The 20,601-nt window shown below is 47.3% G+C and overlaps 1 protein-coding gene across 1 annotated transcript in view; it reads right to left on the bottom strand.

Annotated features, from left to right (window-relative positions):
• Positions 1-20,601, bottom strand: part of LOC131259213 (uncharacterized) — a 50,773-nt gene that overhangs the window by 22,883 nt on the left and 7,289 nt on the right. Inside the window, exon 2 of the mRNA XM_058260653.1 lies at positions 1,329-1,432. Within this exon, the coding sequence (XP_058116636.1) occupies positions 1,329-1,432 (104 nt within the window). The remainder of the gene's footprint in view (positions 1-1,328; positions 1,433-20,601) is intronic.

Below are 20,601 nucleotides of genomic sequence, written 5' to 3' on the forward strand. Positions count from 1 at the left end.
AAACTCCTCGCCAAAGGTCACTGACCTTTCGTTAGGAGCAACATCTTACCGTGCGGTGCTTGGAAAAAAGAAGGAATCCCAAAACACCCGTCCACTGGGAGCAGTGAACCGTAAAGTGTATCCCGAAGCCGGCCGGCCGGCATGTTTTTGTCACCCAAGGGCGGGAGAAGGCACAACGTGGAAAATCTCTGCCCGGTCCGCAGCACCGCTCAAGTCGGGAAATTGGGATGAAGAGCACCAGCCAAAGAGCAAATGAAATGCTGTGCCTTGAGAATGGTCACGCCGGTGGACGGCGCGGATCCTTTCGGGCCATTATCCGAAATTAAAACACGATACAACAATCGCGCCATCGAGCCGTGGGACTTTATCTGAAGGAGCGGGCTAGCACTCGAGTCCTGGAACTCGGTCCCAGCAGGACAAGGAGGTAAGGAGCGGAATGACATAAAACCAGGAATGTCATCGCTTCTCAACCCAGCGTGATACCGGGGCCAGCTCCAAGCGCAGGACCCCCGAACCCTAGCGGGACATGGCGTCCGGAGTCTGGAGCCTGCGAATGCGCGGCGACGCTTAGGTTTATTGATTTCTAATAGCCAGCCATCACCGGAATCGGGTACATCGATTCCATTTCTAGCGGGTGAGCACGACGCCGGGAGATGGTCGACATAAATTAAATCCTTTTCTCCGGACAACGACGGACACAGCACTCGTACAGAAAAGAAAGGAAAGGTTTGATCAAATATTTAGATCGAAGATAAGGATCCTATTGATCCGAGGGCGGCAGCAATCGAACCGTGCCGGCTGCTCCGGAAGGCACTCGAGTGCGTTGCGAAGGTCGTGGAGAAGCAACGGCTCGGCGTGCTTCAGAAAAAAGGGGCCGGGACCAGGGTTCGGGTGGAATTAATTGAATGTTCCCGAACTTCCTGAGGTAATTCATTGGAAACATTGTCGCTGAAAGGATGAAAGTGTTCCGAATGGTGCGAAGGACTATTCTGGGTATTTAGGATGGAATCTGCACACTTTGCAACCCGTTTGATACAAGACATTCTGTGTCGACAAAATCTGCTGAAAGAAAGGTTCTACAAACGCACGCCGAGAGGGGGAGAGTAACCCGCGCTGGGTTTTTTTGTTTATCCTCTGTAGAGATCCGACCTTGCGATAGTGGTGACTTCGAACAAGAGGAAAGAATGCGTTTAACGCCGGTGTTGTAACCTTAGTGCCTTGTAGCGCCACACTTTACCTAATGAGCCTCTCTGATCGATACCGGACCGGTATGATAATGAAGCCCGTTCCCTTGTTGGCTCCGAGGAGTCCTCGGACCTGTTACTTACCGAACCGTAGACACTGCCGCATGTGTCCATACAGAGAAACAAGCACGTCGCAACGGCCTGGATCTTGATCTGCCCTATCCCGACGGTTGTCCGCTGTAGGATCGCTGGAACGAGACGATGAAGAAGGATTAGTTGAAAGTGTTTAAAAGATGGCTTCCGATGTTCAGATGTCTTGTCGGACGGTAAGTGTTGTACCGGGATTTGCCTACGACACTAGCGTGGACAGTGTTAAGACCATGGATTTGCGTGAGTGATTCGCTAGATCACGCTGATCCTCGCCTTAGGGGACGCGTGCTTGCACTCGAGCTCACTGTCAACATACATCATCAGCATCATCATCATCTCTTTCGAGAAAAAATATCGCTACCGCGGCCTTATCAACTTCTACACACGGAGATACATTGCACACAGAAGCAGTGTGCAATTTGTTGCGATACCCTGAAGCCGCCAAGTCATCAGCTTCGGTGCTACCTGATAGATGGCACGTTCTCACGAGTCTGTGCAAATTGTGCAAGCCCCTCTCCTACCCTGCCAACCTAACGTCCTCGGAGGTGCACTCCATCGCACCAATACAGCCGTGTCGCCTGCATCGTAACCAACCGGCGTGAATTCCGATGACGTTGCACGATTGATGACGCGCGCGGAGTGCACACAGGCGCATCGAAACGCCCCAGTGAGATATGCCGACGGGGTGTGTGAGATTCGAAAAAGAAAAACAAATACTTGAAAAAAAAAGTGCACCCCTGCTAGACGTCTGTCAGCGAATCATGTGGTGGTCATCGTGGAATGCGCCGGCCTCCCGAACTCGGCGCTCGACGTGAGGCAGGTCAAGTGCACGCCGTCCAGCGGTGTCGGGTGATTTTGGCGTGCACACCCTATCCGTGCCCCCCCCCACCTGCATCGAGCCTCTTCCACCATCCAATTGGGGTGGTGTCATTGACACCACATGTTCTTTCGGGAGTTGTCTTATCTCGCGGTGCGCGTGGTCGATCCAAATATATAACCACAAAAAAAAAATACCGCCTTAACTGCACTTGCAGACGCATGCGCCAGGCGCAAGAGACCGATTGCGCAACCGGGTCCGGACCGGGTTTCGGAACTGGGGCTGGCCGATGATTGATGGATTCGACGCGCGGCCTTCCGGATGCGCCGCGCAGGGAAGTGGGGATTGCAAGTGATATTAAATCGCCATTAATTCACCGTCCGGACGCTGATGTGACTTAAATTGATATTAAACACCGATGGGAAACTTATTGAATTATTGCATTGATTGAAGTTGGGTTGCTAATTTAGTAGCACCAATTACATTATGGGATGAGAAACTTTTTATTTTTAGACGCTTCTTTTAGCATTTCATTTAAAACAAATATTTTCTCAAGTTTGAAAGCTAGTTCTTCCACTGGAAAGAACTAATATTCATGTCTTTGTTAATGAATTAGAACATGTGAATTTGTATCAACTCAAATGTAATTATAAAATGTGCATATTTGAGAATTTCATAAATATTTAAAGAATTTTTGAACGACTAAAGTTCCGAAAATTAGCAGTTGTATTCTTTGTACTTGAGATAATTTAATCAAAACCTTAGCTAGTTTTAAAAACTGTCATCATTTGTTTGGTTCTTAGGATTTGGCAATCCCAAATCCTGAACTATTCGGCCAACATAAATTACAAGCCCTAGAATCGAGCAACTACTGAATCTTAACTATGTCTAGCGTTCGGAACAGTATAATTGATCGATGAATGCTAGAGATTCCTAAAGTCTCGCTCGACTAATTGCTTGATTGATCGGTTTGAGTTATTAATTACTGTTAATTGATGTGTTACTTCGATCGTTGCATAAACATACGAGTTATGTGCCGAGGAATGTTTCATACAGACGGCACCGAAGACGATCAACCGTTGATCGATTTTTGATCAGATTTGTGCTTCACTCTAAATTTCGAACTAGAGCAATCACTCCGGCGGTTCGTTCTCCGTCATGCCACTTTATTCCTTAAGCTCCCGGTTTGTTTTCCTTTTTCCTGTACGTCATAAACATGTTTGTTCGATGGCCAGTTAAAACATGTTCTTGGCTTAATTTATGCGATCGTTTCATCCGTTTTTGTATCATTACGAGCAATTTGTGCTTTGTTTTCGCATACATAATACGAAACACACACACACCACCGAAAAGCAGCGTAGCATAAACAAGATATTCCCTTCTGGATGCCGTTTAAAATGTCCGCAAATTGATAAATTACTAAATTGCATGGTCATTTTATCCTGATCGATGTGTGTGTGTGTGTGCGATTTCGTTTCCAGTAATCGAGAGTACCACTTTATTGCGTGTGTGCGGTTGTCGTCCCCATTGGGTATTGCTTTACTTTCGCCCAGCAAGCTGTTGGTCCTGTTTGGGGATCACGTTTCGCACGGGCAGTCCTTGAATTGCGAATCCCGGGCGACGCTGGTGTCCGTTAATGATCCACGTCCATTTTGAGGTCCCGAGTTTTCCCGAACCAAACCCGATCCCCGGCTGCTTTTAATGCTGGCAAACTTCAAGTCATGATTAATCAGCATTCATGGCGATGATAAATACAATCCCAATTCCGGAGCGCATTCGGTGAATCGTGCCACACGTTTTGAGCCCATTAATTTGGCAAACCCGAACCTGAAGCCGCTGGCTGATGACTGCGGCGTTTCGTTTTTAGCAAAAGAAACGTCATAATCAGAGCGTCAAATGAGGCTGCCACATTCCGGGCGGATTTGGCGGAACCGGAGGGGATTTAAAATGGCCAAATGAAATCGATCTCTTGGCGGCCGAGACTGGGCGAGACTGGGACAAATATATCGGATTACAAACCAAAGGGCCGGAGGTCTTTTGCGAATGGTGTAACATGCGACCTTAAAAGATTTGGCCTTAAATTAACACAAGAAATGTTTAAAATAAAAAACCTCCTTCAAAAGATGAGTCCATCAGATGGAGATCACCAAGGAAAAATATTACCCCGTGTCAAAGATCGATGGCCTTGCGTGAGGTGGTGGGCGTTTCCCTTTGCACCAAAGACGGTTTACGTATTGCACCTTTGATACCTGCTCTAAAGTGTTGCCGCCAGTTTAGCTCCAAGGATAATCGCTCTTAAAGGAGCCTACATTTTCCGGGCGGTTCACTTAATCCATCGATGGTTTATTAAACTACTTTTCGTTTCCTTTTCGCTTCCATCTACCACACAAGCACGCCACGGATTGCATTGTAATTGTGATGCTGGCGAAGCTGAAGATGATGATGGTCATGGTACATGCAAGCCCTGGAAAAGAAGTCCATCTTGCCCATTGCGGGCACACTCAAATTGAAGGCCTGCGGCCAGAACGAAGGTGCCGTTTAAGTATTTAAACAGCATCGTTTAGCCTCAGGGGATGAAGAAAGTATGTGAAAGGGGGTGGGGCAAGGAAACCTCGTGGGGAAAGGGCACGACGAACCGTATCGACATTATGCAATTATGGTGAATGTCTTACTTCGCGCGCATGCAACAATCGGAGCAGAAGCCGACATCGAATGGGTTTCTTCACTAAGTAGGAAGTTCTTTAATGACGTCCTTAATCGGTTACCGAAGACTTTCCCGCCAGGCAGATGGCTAGCTCGTTGCGGAAGAACTGGTTTTGGTGGAAACGAAGGGTAGTGAATTTCTACTCCAGAAAAGCTTAAAGCTTTTGACGACCAAAACAATTATGTTTCGTCATCGATGGGGGTTCGAATTCTTTGGAATAACGTATTTTGAGCAACGATGTTAACAAACCCGTTGCTCCGACACCTCATATAGGTCATCCCTGGTGCTATCAGTTAGTCATTGCACTGAACTTTCGCACCATCCTACCACCCATTACGGCGGAAGCTTATCGCTCGTTTCGCACATCAACATGCAACAATGTTGCAACAACCACACGCTGAGGCCTCCACCGGCCTGGTTCGTTCTCGATTCTCCACTACAGACTATGTCACCTGACCGCTTCTCTCCTGCGAACTGCGCTGAGCCGGTAGTGTCCCGCCTCGAATGGAACCAACACACAACGGTAGCATATTTATTACAGGTAATTACGCGAGCCGTCGTATGGAAAACCTTTATTAAGGCAGGTCCTGCAAACTGCAGGACTCCGGCGCCGTAAATCATCCACGAGGACTACGTTTAAGGTTTGGTGACAAAAATGGTTCGTCTTCCCGATCAGAAGGAAGGTTTTGCTGATATTTCCACACGCAACGTTTCTCCTGATGCGTGAAACACTTAATTTACCTTCTGCCTCGAGGTCTCGAAAGTGATCTTCCTCCCGTGCAGCAGATTACCGAAGCTGTGTTTTCGGTGTGAACCGAAATGGTTGAAGTAAATGATAATTATTTAACGCCAATTTCGAGGTGAATTACGTCAAACCGGGGGCCCCGGGGGGAAGGGTGAACTGATTGGAGTGCTTTAAAAGCAGCGGTTTCTCAAAAAAACCGAGCAGGATCAGAGCGCCGCACTGTCGGGAGTCCTCGAAGGGCAGGGTTTTCGAGAATTACCCTTAATGTATTGGGCATCGGCATTAACAGCCGGCCATTCTAGCTAACGGCATATCGCGTGACGTCCTGCTCTTGTTTAAGATGCACCTTTCCGCCACCTTTTTGGCACATTCCGAGTCGAAGAAGTGGTTGGGGAACGATTTTCTAAATTATATATCATTTCCCCCGCAAAACCATTCGCGGCCGTTGTGTACTTTTCGCATCGCCTAATTGCCGGTGAGCGTGCCCGTACGTATTAACAGTGTAAAATAAACAGTGCTACCTTGTAAGTGCTTATTACCGAACCCGAAGCGACCGATGGATCACTCGGGGCCGCGCAGAAAAGCGAAGCAGATCGGTGATCGATTGATCGATTCGGCGTGGCGTCGGAAAAATGATCGATTGGTTGGCGACGAACGGTGAAAAAGGTTCGCCGATTTGGGAACACTTACAACTCTTCGAGAGATCGTCAAACTTTACGAGCCGATTTCGTGCTCGTTACTATCTTCGATCGCTGATGACGTGCTAAGGGTGATCGGTGGATAAAATGGTGAAGATGCGTTCGTCGCCTGCGGTGACAGTATCGAAAGTGGCGCGGAGGAAAACCTGTTCGGCGCAATTCTTTTGAATATGCTGATTTCCACTCAAACAGAAGAGCTGATAATCGACCAGATAAATGTGGAGATAAAAACTGAACGCACGATATTGAGCAATAAAATGCTGAAGAAAAAAGTCGTATATCTTTAAGGGCAAGGCGAAAAAAACACCAACCAGCTCGTCTATCATCGGATGCTGAAACCGGCCGGGAGGGGCACACTTGATCAATTTAGTCAATTTACCGGTCAAGAATGGGTCCCCGCTGGTCGGTCCACCCAAGTTGGCACCGGTTGTGTGCGTCTGCAAACCTGTTCCGAAAGGTTGACAGCCTCTTTGATCAGTCGCGTTTTTGGGAGTCACTTTCTGCTCCGCGGAATAGCTCCCGGGAAGTGCGCCATTGACTATGAAAAGAATGTGGCGGCGGAACGGAACAGTAACCTTAACCTTAACTCACTGCGAGGCAGCTGATCTGTGTCGATCGAGAGAGGCTTTTGTCGCCATGGGGCAACGGACAGGAAGACAGCGTTCCTCAAACCCAAAAAAACAGGAGGAACATCCTCCAGCGGATGTATTCTCGGTGGTTCGGAAATCCACAAAAATTCATTTCACTTTTTTTCTGCGGCACGAGAAGGGAAGGCGGGCGCGCGGGTGATCGGGCATTCTCCTCCCGGCACGATGAGTAATTGGCCGTGATTACCCTTGAAAGCAAGATTTCATGATCGTGATAAGTGAAATTGGTGCATCGATTGGAATGTTCCGATCGACGGGTGCGATGGCGCAATGATTCGCAAAAAAAGGAATCTTTCGGTTGCCGTTGTTCTTTTCTTTATTCTTCCCCCTGTTTGGATCATGTTCGCATTTTCTTGTCTTGTTTCCTAAAATCTCAGCTGAGCGTGTTGCGCATGTCGCATTTTCGTTTTTTCTTGTTATTTTGAAGTGCTTGTCGACATCGTTGCGTGCTTGTTCTGCACATCGCCGGGATCCCGTGGAGATGGTATGGAATTTGGGAAGTTGCAATTAAATGTAAACGATATGCCTTCTGGTGGAATCTTCAAGCGATTTTGATTACTTTTTCGGCACGCAAAACTCGTAGAAACGATTTGATGAAACTTGATAAGATGTTTCCCCATGAAACAAAACGAAAGTCAAATAAAATATCAATTAAAAGTTCTCAACTCTTAAAGTGTGTTATGGTCATGAAAATTGCTTAAAATAACAATAACTCATCTTTGAAAAAACCACAACTGGAATTACCTACTCTTCTTCGCAGCCCTCAACCAACACCACTGACGTTCCGTAATCGATGTTGTGCCATAAATTTTACAACTGTCAGTACGTGCCGCACGGAGATGCAATTGAAGTTGCCGTCCTTAAAATAAAAACCGGAACACTCGTAAGACCCCACGGGGCGAATTCAAGAAGGACTTTCGCAAGGATGCCGAATATTTATTTACTTCGGCTCAATCGACAGGAGTCTCTGGGTAGTTGGTTTAAATTTTGTTTTCCCAGATACCAACCCACCTGCGTTGGGGAAAAGGAAATGATATAGTGCGTCAACTGAAAGTCGAACAAAAACATGTTAAACATGTCTTACATTGTAAAATTCCTATTTTATTTGATACTTTCTTTTTTGGGTTAAAATACAACATAAACTTTGTTTAATTCTTTTTATACGATACCAGTTTTTGGTAAAGTTGTGAGTGCCGTAACGAAAAGGATTTTAGCTAAGCAACCGTCACCGAATAAACAATGGACGTGGTGAAAGGCGTTAATTGGAATCGATACCACTAGAAATGTATAAATAGAAAACCAAAAAGCCGACAAAATCATTAAGGGCGCCCATCGCTCAGCAGGATGACAAAACCAAATCTCCTGGATCGTGCTGCTTCGGACGGTGGAATACAAACGCCCCGCCGACATACGACTGGGTGTTCGGCCCGAACCGTGGCACGGTGTCGAGGTGATGGGGATTCGCAAATATCGCGTTTTCACGGGAGTCGGCCGAAACGGCAAACAGGCTTCCAGCTTTGCGTCGTGTGGAAAGCATTAAAGATAAAAATGAAGATTAATCATGGATGCGTGGTGAACCGCGGGACGTACGGGAACGGGAACAAAACGGGTCGAGAAGAGAACACACTCTTCGCGTTGAATCCGGGGTCCGCCAGACGATCGTGGAAGCGATGGGTTGTTGTCGGTCGCGAAATTGAAATCTTTCGTTCAAAAAATACCGTTACGTGCGAGTTGAGGTCGAACGCAAACGAGGCACCGAGAGAGGTCTGTGCACGCAAAAGAGAGAGGTCTGTGGTTCCTTGCTAGGTTTGCGATATCTTTTCGGAATCTTGCCTTCCTGTCAGCTGATTTTTGGGATAGCTGTACGTTGAGCCGAAAACATTCCGATCCACCCACATAATCTCGAAAAAAAGTTTTCCGAACACAGTCAAAGTTCTACATGTTTAATATTTAAGAAGCAAACATAAAATACATACCTCAAGCCAAACAAACCGCGCATAACCTATGCTCTTACGCAAACGGTCCCCATGCACCTGCGCTCCTTATCGTCGGATTATGTTGCTAAATGTTGACCGACCGAGATAATCCACCTCTGATCCCAATTACGAATGCACTCGCGGGCCAAAACAGAACGCCCCAAAGGAGGGTGAGACAAAAGTGGTGTAAGTCATCAAGTGGAATTGCTCCCTTTTCCCATTGTAAGGCCGCTGAAGCCACACTTTAGGGCAGACATTAGCAGCCCTCAGACTACCCAAAAACAGATGGAGAAGAGGGTGGTCTCGGTGCAGACAGCCAGATAATTACACGCCAGACAAACAATGGTAAGATTACGGTCGTAAAGCATAAAATATATGTCACAGCGTTCAATATTTGCCCACGGCAAATGTTTTCACGCGCCATGATGAGAGCCTTTCGGAGAAATAAAAATTCAAATCGGTCGGCTCGGTTTACGGTGGACGTGACGCACGTAGGTGTCTTTTATCTCCGAACCAGATACTTGCTTTCCCAATTAAGTACTGTATTTTGATCTGTCTGGAGAAAATTGTATACGTCTTTCGAAGTAAGACTGTTTTGTTGTATCGAGGGAATTCTCTTCTCACCCAAAAGTAATAAATTGCTCAATCTTAATGTTTAAAATTTAATCAAGAAACTGAACTACCAATACTCATGGGTGGTCAGTGAATTCCTAGTGCATAAAATTTTCAATCACAAATAAGGTTCCATTTTTAATCAAATGAACAAGAGTGAGCATCAGGGATTAAAAAATAGTTTTTTCTGGATTAAGGTATTTCGAACGCATCGTAAAATATCATTCCAAAAACATGATAACCTAAGCGATGGAAAAATATACTCTTGGATAAGAACTTCATGACGGGAAATTTATGACCATTTGACATGCGGATTTACGCATCGGTTCCTCTAATCTAATGGCATTCGATTATTTTAACTCAATAAAATCGATCCACGAGAACGAATGAAGAATGTGCATGTTCGCTGGGGAGGCTTAAGCTGATAACAAGTGATTCTGTTTTAACGACCACTAAAACCTGCGCCAGTCGGGATCATCGCGACCGTTTGTCGTAAAGATCGTCACGTGGTAAAGTAGCCGATAGTTCGTGGGCCAATAAAAAAGGGTGAATTCAACCCCCCAAAAAACAGGGGAGTGCACCGGGAAAGAGGTCACCTTACGTGTATCGTATTGATGACGCTGGTCTCCCCATTCCCTATCCAGAAGCAGGTAGGAAGGGTTGTCTAGAATGAACTTACGCTTCGACGGGAGTCTTCGATTTTCCTTCGGTATCGTAGTTTCCCGGGTGGGGAGCCGAAAACCGAAAACGGGACCGCTCCAGATTCCTTCCCATCTCCGCGCTCCATCCGGAGACTGGACATACCAGTAACGGTTTTAACAGCTAATCGACCAATTTACATAGGTAATTAACTCGTAAGATAAATCCCCGCCCCGGAGCTCGGGTTGCACGCCGAACGCGCGTCGAAGCATGCGTTTTTCGGCTTGGCGGATGTCGTTTAACATGCACTTTCGATGCCCGGCGTCTCCATTTCCAAAGTCAGAAGCGATGCCGAACGATGGCGATCGTTCACGCAGCCAAGGTGGAGGCTGTGAGGTACGAACAGAAAGAACAACCCTTCCGAACTGCCCCGTAATCAATAGGTCGATGAATTTTTAAGCAGTCCGGGGCCCTTCTTCGGCGCTGGGGATTATTATGATTGGGCGGCCGGAGGAAAAAGCATATTTATGCGTGGCGCGAGTCGCAAGGCGCCCTTGCCTCGATGATAATGTGGTTCTGGAAACGTGAGAATCCCACGGCTTCCCGTCGCTCGTAATCAAATCCCCAAGGCTCCACCCCACGAGAACGGGGAGGCCCGTTGGGAGGGATCGTTTAGGTGATAATGAATGACGTTTTGGGCTGAAATCAAATAAAATTATTTCCAGCTCCCCGAGCAGCTTCTTGGAGGCCGCCCCAAAAGTGACCCCCGTTCTGTTTCCATCGTTGCTCCCGTTGCTTCTCGAATCCATTTTGGTTGTGGATTTTTGGGGCGGAAATTTGTATGCAAATCAGAGCGATCGCTTCGGAGCATCCATTTCGAGCGGTTCTGCTGATTGACAATCTTTTATTTTGTGTGACAGTTATCACGTTCACGGGGGGAAAATGCTTTAGATAAACACGAATGATGGTGAATCATAGGCCGCGAAAAAGTGGATCGAAAATAAACTCAGCTAAACCAAGAGCAAGAGCATAACTGAAGTAAAAGAGTTTTTCCAACATGTGACAGTTTTCAATTAACGTTCACTACTGGTCGTAAAATATAGGATCATCTCATTAGAAAATTGTTATTAGACTCACGAAGGGAAATCAATTTGCGCGTCACCTCCGTTTATAGCCATTTTATGCAAAACCGTTATCAGTTCAGTTCTGTTATCAGTGAATAATTTTAGCTGGCCGGAGAAAGAACCATAATTTTTTTAGCGTTTTCGGATCCCATAAACAGTTGCCCGGCAACACAACTGTCCGCCCCGGAATTCCGCGTGCGATGAAATCGGGCCAAGGAATCGTGAAAACGTGAATAAACATATGCATAGTCCAGCATTTTCGGGAAGATGGTGCTAGCGGTCGGCTCGAAGGCATCAGAAGGAACCGCACCTAATTGAAAGTCCATTAAACACAGCGCGACCGTCTTCCGCCCCGGGGTCCACTGCTGGAAGTAGGTTGAGGCGGTGCGTTAAATCTGCACCACTTCAACCTCGCCCGGGCGGATTATGATTGTTTTCCGGAGCGTGCCCGAGCGTGTTTGCGTCTTGCGGCTTTCGAAGGGTTTTTTTTTCTGTGGGTCACCCTTTTGCAGAGAGAGTGTCCAGGGTTTTTACGCACCAGCAGCACCGTAAATTGATTCTGGTGGAAGGAAAACAAGGCAAGGGCACGAGGGGCATCGGGAAGTTCATATAGATTTCCGATTACCATTCGTTCGTCTCGGTTGATCGGTTTTGCAGATGATGATGATGTTGATGATGTGATAACGGGCGATGCACTTATCGTTGCGTAATATGCACACACGTAAGCGTTTGGGGGAAAACAACTGGTACCCGAGGATGTTTAGGGCGGATAAGAGCCGTTCCTGCACGATGGTCACTTTTAGAACCACTTCCTTCCGTTCGGCGTGCGACGTTACGTCGACCGGCGAGGGTGGCAATTTTTTGCGCACTCTGTTTTGGCATTTCCACACGCACTCACACGCGTCGATTTGCGGGAAAGTTCGATGACCATCGGTTCGAAAACCAAAGAAAAACATTTCTCTACCCCCGGGAGGTTCAGACCTGAGAAGAGTATAGCGATACGGTGGTGACATTCGTATCGAAATGCGTCTTTTCCGGTTGCGCGGGAATGGCGGGAAAACGTGAAACCCTGGGCTTCCTTTTTCCGTCGACCGGGGAGATGTTTGTCCCTTCCGTCGGTGGTGGAATCTTTTCGGTACTTCTTGTTTCGTGATGTCTGTGCGTTCACTTTCACTGCGGTTTGAAGTGCGTGATGGTACTTTTTCGAATAGACAGAGAGAAAGAAGATGAGAGAGAGATATCGTCTCGCAGCGCCAGTAAAGTTTTGGTCTTCAAACGCATGATTGACTAGCTGTTGACATGCCGTCTTCATGCCGTGAACGATGCCGGTAGAAAAATGACAAATTTGCCCGTCGGCTAAACAGAATTTTCCTTCTTCATCTCTGGGGAAAGCGGGTGGAGGGTGAAAATGGCACTTGAATATTATTATTCGTACCATGAAATGCAGCAGGAAATGAAAGATGTTCAAATCTATTTATATTTCAGAGCCAATCATGATTGATAAAACGTATACAATGGTGTAATTTTCCAAATTTTCGATAAGTTAACTTTGTAGTAACCTACGGTGAGTGGCATGGGAATAATATTTATTAAAAACTAATATTTTTATATTTATTTACGGGTCTCGGTGTACGGTTCCTCTAATTTTTTTGACTCTCAAGCGGCCTTATTTAAAAAAAAAACAGTTTCATTTTTCAACCAGGTGGAAATTCATGTGATCCGAAGTTAAATTTGAAACATGACCAAAACCAGGCAAAAAGTGAAACTAAACCTGAAAGTACGTTAAACCAGCTGGACAACCGCTAGTTGGCGATCAAATATCTCGAACCCGCAAGGGAATTTCCAACCATTATCGAACGGCACATATTTTCGTCTCGTCCTTTTTCCGCCTAATTTGTAGCAGTTGTTTTTCGATTATCTCGGTGGTGAATGAAAATCTCCGTTCGTCAAAATCGCTTCCGGCATGGTCACGCCAAACAGCTGGCGTGCTGGTGGTGATGCAATTCTGCACACGCACTGGGGTCTTCAAGAACAAAAGCATGAAACCATTGTGGGATTGTGTTGCATTTTGTTGTTGTTTTTCTCTCCCCGATGGCCGGTTTTTCCTCCTTAACGTTGCCGGCTTCCGCGATGCTCCTTTGTACTATTGCACCCTTGCGTTACGGGCCAGCTTGCGAGAGTTTTCCCCGGCCCGCATTCGGTGGTAATTTGAGAGTTTTTCCATGAGTCGACTAAATGTTACCTTTTCTCCATTTTCGATCGGCCTGGTTTGGTTTTGATTTTTGGCTGTGATGATTTTTTTCCCCCCTGTTATCCAACCTATATCTCTTCTCTCATCTCATCTCGTCAGCTATTAAATATCGATCACCTTCCGTTCCGGGCCAAGGTGTGACCATTTTTGTTGCGCACGTTCGGTTGCTTCTTTCGACGCTTCTCGGAAAGAAAAACCCACTGGCGTCCCGGCGTTATTGAGATGATGATCATTCGCATCCACAGAAGTTAATGGAACGTATCATTAAGTTTCTCTTTGATCCACTGCAGCGTGGCGTGAAGGGACTACGGAAGGAGTCGCCGGTGAAGATATTTATGGGGTGCGATACCAGTTTCAAGCGATCGATCGAAATTCGCAACCGAACGGAACTTCAAACCAAACCCCATTGCAGATTCGATCGACGTCCTAATGGGCAGTTTAGTGTCCAAATAAGGGTCGACTTGATCGGTGGTCGGGGTATTACAATTAATTCTAAAGAGCTCCCACCTTTTCTTAATGAAAATACCATGATTTGGCCGCACAATGGGTGGTCGAAAAAAGTAAAATGTTTCCTCAAAACATTTTAAAAATAGTTTCGTCGACTGGAACACCACAATCCGAAAGCGATAAATATTAATAAATGACCCATATTTCAATCATCCGCCACCGAACGGCCAAAAGTGAATCCAATCGAACATCAGCGAAATGTTTGGAAATGATAGACAGGAATAAAAATATCCACAAATCGACCGAAAAAATCCCGTTAGAGACTAAACTAAGGACCGCTCTCGCCCCGGAACGTTTATGGCCAAAAGGATCCGCCAAAAATCAATTCCACCGAAAGGGGTGAATGACTTGCCGCGCGGGTTATCTTTCCCCGGACCAAACGAGCTGAAATTTTTATTTATTTTTTAAAAGCATCGGCCATCCCGCTGGGAAGAGATAAAAACCACCCGGCCAGATCCTTTTGCCGATTACGTCACGCAGGAATGCGCGAATCAAGGTGAGCCGATCGCCGGCAACCGGTTGCGATTTCCGATTCGGATGCTAAACCGAACCCGCTGGTCGGTTGTTGGGTTTGAGCGATCATTTGAGCGATCGCAATACGTCCAAAATACCACCCAAATCAATCTGACGGATTGATGGTGAGCAAGCTGTGGAAGTAGAACTTTAGTTCCTCACGTTTGGCGTTGATTGCGTTTATCAGTGGGTTGTTTTTGTTCTCCTTTCCCGAATTAGGCAAATACACCGATCACGATCGTGTAGCACTGATTCGCGAATCGCCTGATCGACGAAGCGCGACGGTTCCCAGGCCGAATGAGTTGCGAATTTTGGATGTGCCGTTCTACACGCTGAAGGCCACTCGACCGGAACACGTTCGTTTGTTTGCTGCGATTGATTGCTGATAGGGAAATGGAGTCGTGCTGCGAGCTAAACGTCATTCATGCGATGCTAATAGGTTGCGCGTGGATCATTCGGTAGTATTTGGCGAGGATTTTAAATTTCAGAAAAAAGTAGCATGTGTGTAACATACAAGGAAAACTCTTCACGAATAGTTTCCACCATCAAGCCATCAATATGTTTCTGGTACACTTCTAAACATTTTCGGCCGTTGAATGAATGGAACGGCAAACTTATCAATTAAAATCACCTTGCACCTAGTGCTCAATCAGAGTCGTTTTTTTTCTGGGTTAATGTGCGTTGGGTGATTATTTTTCTTCCGCAGCCAAACCTCTCCCTTCCCTTCGAAAAACCCATCCCGAAGCGACGTTCAATCGCTCACCGCTCGTCTGGTACGGGTCTGTCAGCGGACGGCTTTCGAGTTGATCGGTGCCGGCTGTGTCTTACTCTCACAGACGACTCCGGAGACGCAAGACCGAGTCCCACCATCACCATTCAACGCTCGGCAAGGGTATACGCCTTGTGCACTAATAATATTTCAAAAAAGATTGTACAGCAATAATCCTACGGTATGAAGCGACTCGAGCCGGAAAACGGGGGAAGAACCCCAAGCGAGTGAGCAAATGCATCGCAGGTCCGCTAATCCACACGCACGGCAGACGATAATGAAGACTTCATTTGCAACATTGTACCGAGCCTGAGGTGTTTGCGCGGTAAAGGGTGCGATGGTAAACGGCCGGAAGGGCACAGCTTGTAAGGTGGATAGTGTTTGTGTGTTTGTACCTTGTCTACAGCGAGAGGAGATCGTGCCAAGTTCAGAAGATGCAATGAAATGACCGGGCTGCAGGTAATTAGGTGTTACTTTGGGGGCGACACCACAGCCGCCGGAACCGAAGCCCTCCGGTGTGTTCCGGATTTGGACTGCTGAGCAAACAGTTTCGAGCCGGCATTTCGAGAATCTCGAAGGAACGAACACCTCAGACGACCAATGTGACACGCTCCGAGACGCGGAGAGGTGTAAAGTTTCGTTTCACGAAGTGTAACTTTATGCAGATGAAGCTGCTGTGCAGAGCTTTCCGATCGACCAGGAGAACCTGAACCGGTCGAAACGTGTGAATAACCGAGCATCCTCCAGCTAGTTCGCATGTTGGAAAAGGGGTAAAATGCTGCTCCTCCAGATGCGGCCAGAAGACTAACCGCTGGATCGCGCACATGCGACGAATTTCCTCCGGCAGCCCCGGACCGTTCGGGCGACAGCTTGATGATCAATATCTGTCAAATTAGTCACTGATTTTACGTGGGACTATCAGGTTTTACTGGCATGGTAATTAAAACTGTACAAGACCGTGCCGGATATCTGTTTCACCTGTACTTCTTGTGCTCCGTTCATGGGGTTTCATTGGAGTTTGCTGAGAGTAGGAGAAACATTAGGAGCGATCACCGAAGAACCGGTAAGTCCCCGATGGTGTTGTCTATAGAGTCTATAGGTTTGTGCCCGAGCGGAAGACAATTGTGACGAATAATAATTAATATCAATTCATGTCGTCCAACCTGTAGGCAACTGTCAGGAATTAAACAAATGGTATCCAACTGATCCACGCTCTCCGCATCCCATTTCAACCCACCAAACGAGCATTAAACGAAACTAGCTAATTTCAACGAGCTAATGAGCGCTAATGGTGCAAGATGGCCTCTTAATTCAGTCGCCAAATGTTACCCACGTCCCACGGAGATCTCTTGCCTTTGTCTGAACTACAATGTTGCTTGGCTTCAAGGTCTTTTGGGAACCACTGGGAATCGATTCGGGAGGATCAACAAAGCTTATGTTTCGTCAGTGAGCTTGACAAAAATTGGGCAACGACCAATACAATCGTCCAATAAATTTCGTTTCGCGAACTGTGTAGAACTCCTGACCTCTGAGACATTCGTTAATCTGATTGGATTGTCGAACGTCTTGCTCACAGTGGAGGGCGACCATCGAGGCACATTGGTAGCTGAATGTCTCCATTACGATCGCTTCATTTTTCCTGGTCAACAACGTCGTGCGCATACGAAAAAGCGATGAAATCAACGAACATGCAGAACAAGTTCTTATAACGCCGGACGTTTTATGTCGACGCGAGAGCAGCTTCCGTTTGCATTGCTTCCATTTTCGCAGACGGTGGCAGTAAACATCGATCGAATTGTCGGTGACATTCACGCGGGTACCTTTATCATCGGGATTTTCATCTAAATGCATTCGCATCGACGTTCTCCAAACCGATCGCGAGTCGATCAAGTTCGATCGGTTTGATAACGACCCCGTTTGGTACGCTCCGTTTGCCTTCCCTTCCCTTTGGCGCACGCCGTTTGCGATCCGGTTTTGGCGGTTGGAATTTAAATCGACCCCGAGACAACCACTCGCCCCACCAAAGGTCCTACAGCTGAAGCAAAACCCGAAGGAACCATCCGTTCGATGGTTATGATTTTATAAATTACAAACCTCCGAACAGGGTTTCACTTTCCACACGCTTCCAAAACCGTTCGCTACATTGTTCCGTCCCGGGTTGCGGGTATGGGGAAGCCAACGAGCTGGTCAGCTGGCTCCCAAGGAAGGGCTGGATGCGGCTGGACCCTGGCCATGGTTTGAAGGGGTTTTGGAAAACCGGGCTGGACTTGTGAATGAATGCGCTCATGCGCTTCGAAAAAACGCGGCCACGACACTCGATCGATCGATCGATCGAACCGACGCTCGGAGCCTGGTTGCCACCTCGATGCGTTCGTATGTTTATTTATGTTTTTCGCCGCCACGAAGCGAGTGCCACGTTGCCTTCGGAGCGGCAGGTTTCCAACCATCAGGCTTCAGCTGTTCCGTGTGTGCGTTTGAAAATAGTTTCGCCTTCGATGCGTTGCGTTTTTTCTTGTTCGTTTTTTTTAAGTCACTTCTTCTCACTTTTCTTTTGCCCCAAGACAACCCAATCACATACTTATGCATGTTTTTTAGTTGTTTTAGTTCGAGACCCCTTTTAAACCACCGGCACCACGAAAGTCGCAGGCTTGACGGCTCCACGCAAATGTTTTCCATCAGTCTCCGGTGGTAAAAGGTAGATCGTTTTTCATGCGTACTTGATTCCTGATCCCCTGTGCAAGCGGTGGAGGGATTCACTCGTGCTGTAATGGACGAGAATATTTTATCGGATTAAGTTTGAACCATAATCCACGCATGGGAACCTCGGCAGTGTTCCTTTGCCAACTCTTGCAATGATTACCCATAAAGGAACGCTTTCTCTGGCACTGGGAAAAGTTTCCGCTTATCGCCCCTTAAGGAGCAATGGAAGCCCGCACCGAGTGGAGTAGGAATTCCTCACGAACGCCCCCCAAAAAAAAAACGCAAAATTCGGTACAGGGTTGGGGCTGTTCAAATAAACTTTCCTCGTTCTTCCCCCACCGCAAGAGGAATACATTATGCAGATGCACCCACTCCGGGACCACACACAAACAAAACTGTGTTTCCGTGCGGGTTAAGATCCCACTTAGCTCCAAGCACGAATCCGACTCACTCTCCAACCGCTGACAGCCTATCCGCTCCGGTGGTTCCCGGGGCGCGCTAGAAGACCCCCGGACCACGACACGCCCGCTAACAAATGGCTCTTTTGTTCGAGAATGAAGATGAGAACGCTTCACTTCAACAGTATTTCACCACTTCATTGACACTTCTGGGCAAGTGGAGTGTCACCTTACCACGTCTACGGAGATGCATCTTTCTCCAGAGTTGTTCCTCCCGTACCGAAATCTCCTCTCTTTTGGATGCCGAAACTTCACGAGGAATGTTGGTATTGACAGGGCTAAAAGTGTGGTATCCATTACGTCGGATTGTTTGGGGGGATCTGGCATTGATTGGGTCTGATGGCTGTCTTCTCCGTGTTCTGGAATCATGAAAAATACACCCATCCGTCCCCAGCTTCAACCGATTCCGTCGAATCTTAATCGTGAGGAGTGAGAGTGAATAAAGCACACGGAAATGAAAGCTGATCGCTAATAGAGGAGTCACGGATTACGGTCAGCTGTACGAGTTTATCCACGTGCGTCGGAGATGTCAAGGAGGTTCTTTCCTGCCCATTCGACCACTTTACGATCGGTAAGTTTCGTTGAATTAACGACCGTCAAATTTTTGCGCTACACCGTCGTAAATCACTCGAACCGAGGAAAAACCACCCCGTGGGTGCATCGAATGTGGGGTTTTCGATAACGATTGGGGATGCACAGTTTCTTGCCGTTCCCTGTGCACCTTTCCATCATTCCTCTCCCTCCAGTTGCACTGGTTTAGCCATTCCGAGGTGGCGGTGGCGACTCTTTAGTCGAGGAACCGTTCCATCAGTCATCGAACGATGGTCGAGGTGGGGCCCTTCGGTAGGACCATTCAACCAGAAACGGTTCCTGCCACCCGCAGGGCAATTCGCATAATTAGTGGAGCCATGTGAAAGTCCACCTCACGAGAGGCGTCGTGTGTGCGTAACATGTTCCCCGGGAGGGTCCCGGTAGGTCCTCCTTTGTCAGCTGATGAAGGGGCTGATTGGGAAACGGCTCTTCCACTGCATCTATTTCCAATAAAAGATTTAGTGTTCAATAGGATTTGATTGAGGTTGTGTACTACTTGAGAGAGATGCTCCGAGCGCGTTCGGACCGTGGACACCAGGGGAGTGTCTGCGGGGTGTGGGAACATAAGAAATTATGACTTTTGCTGTCGTGCCTGGTTAACACGGGGTGTCGTATCGGGGGAACTTTCTGCCTCCGAAGGAGAGGTACAGTAATCTCCACGCCCTTGGTAACCCGAGCTCGGGAATCATTTATTAGATGGTCCCAGATAATTAGTCACTTGACTGGTACTCTGACCTACATCAGGCGCCATCATAATCACTGTTTCAAAAACCACATGGCAGTTATACTGGAACAAACGCGTTTTCACCCCGAGGTTAAGTTTCGGTTGTAGACATGTTTCAATTTAGCGTCTTCCTGTTTTAGGTTCTCCGTCTGCTGAACCCTCCAGAAGTTCGTGGAGGAACCGTACTGGTAAACCTTTCCTGCAGCCGGTTAATGTTGCTTTATGCAAAACCTCCGACTTGCGGCATTAGCATAATGGCGTTTGAGGACCGACGAAAAATTAGGGTAGTTTTTGTGGTGTTCAATGCCCGCGATCATTGGCCCACTGACCCTTGGTTCGTGAAAATCAAGCACCTCGTGTAAAAGAAGACCGGTTAGTTGGTTGTTTTCTCTTATTTCCTCCAGTTGCTGATAAGCGTTTGACTTTTTTTCCTTTCTCAGAATGCTTCCCGCGAACGTTTGGTAACGTCGTGAAACGCATCGACGCCATGTTTCGTACCTTTCACCGCGCCCCGGAAGCCATATCTTCGGAGCCAAAATAAGCCAAAAACAAGTGCTAGAAACACACCGACATGCGACAGAATGCCAATCAGCACGCGTCGAGCCCGGACCGGATTCGCCACGGACGGGCAGTTCAATGACCGCAGCGCTCACTGACGTTTGTACGCGAACGTCCATAAGTGTTGCGTAAGTACGTCACAGAAACGCACCACGTTGGGGAAACATTGGGGTGTGCGTGCCCCTAAACGACGGCCCCACTTGGCCATTGGTCACAATCGGTACGCATAATTTC

The sequence above is a fragment of the Anopheles coustani genome, chromosome 3 (genome assembly GCF_943734705.1).
Source record: "Anopheles coustani chromosome 3, idAnoCousDA_361_x.2, whole genome shotgun sequence".
Lineage (NCBI taxonomy): Eukaryota > Metazoa > Arthropoda > Insecta > Diptera > Culicidae > Anopheles > Anopheles coustani.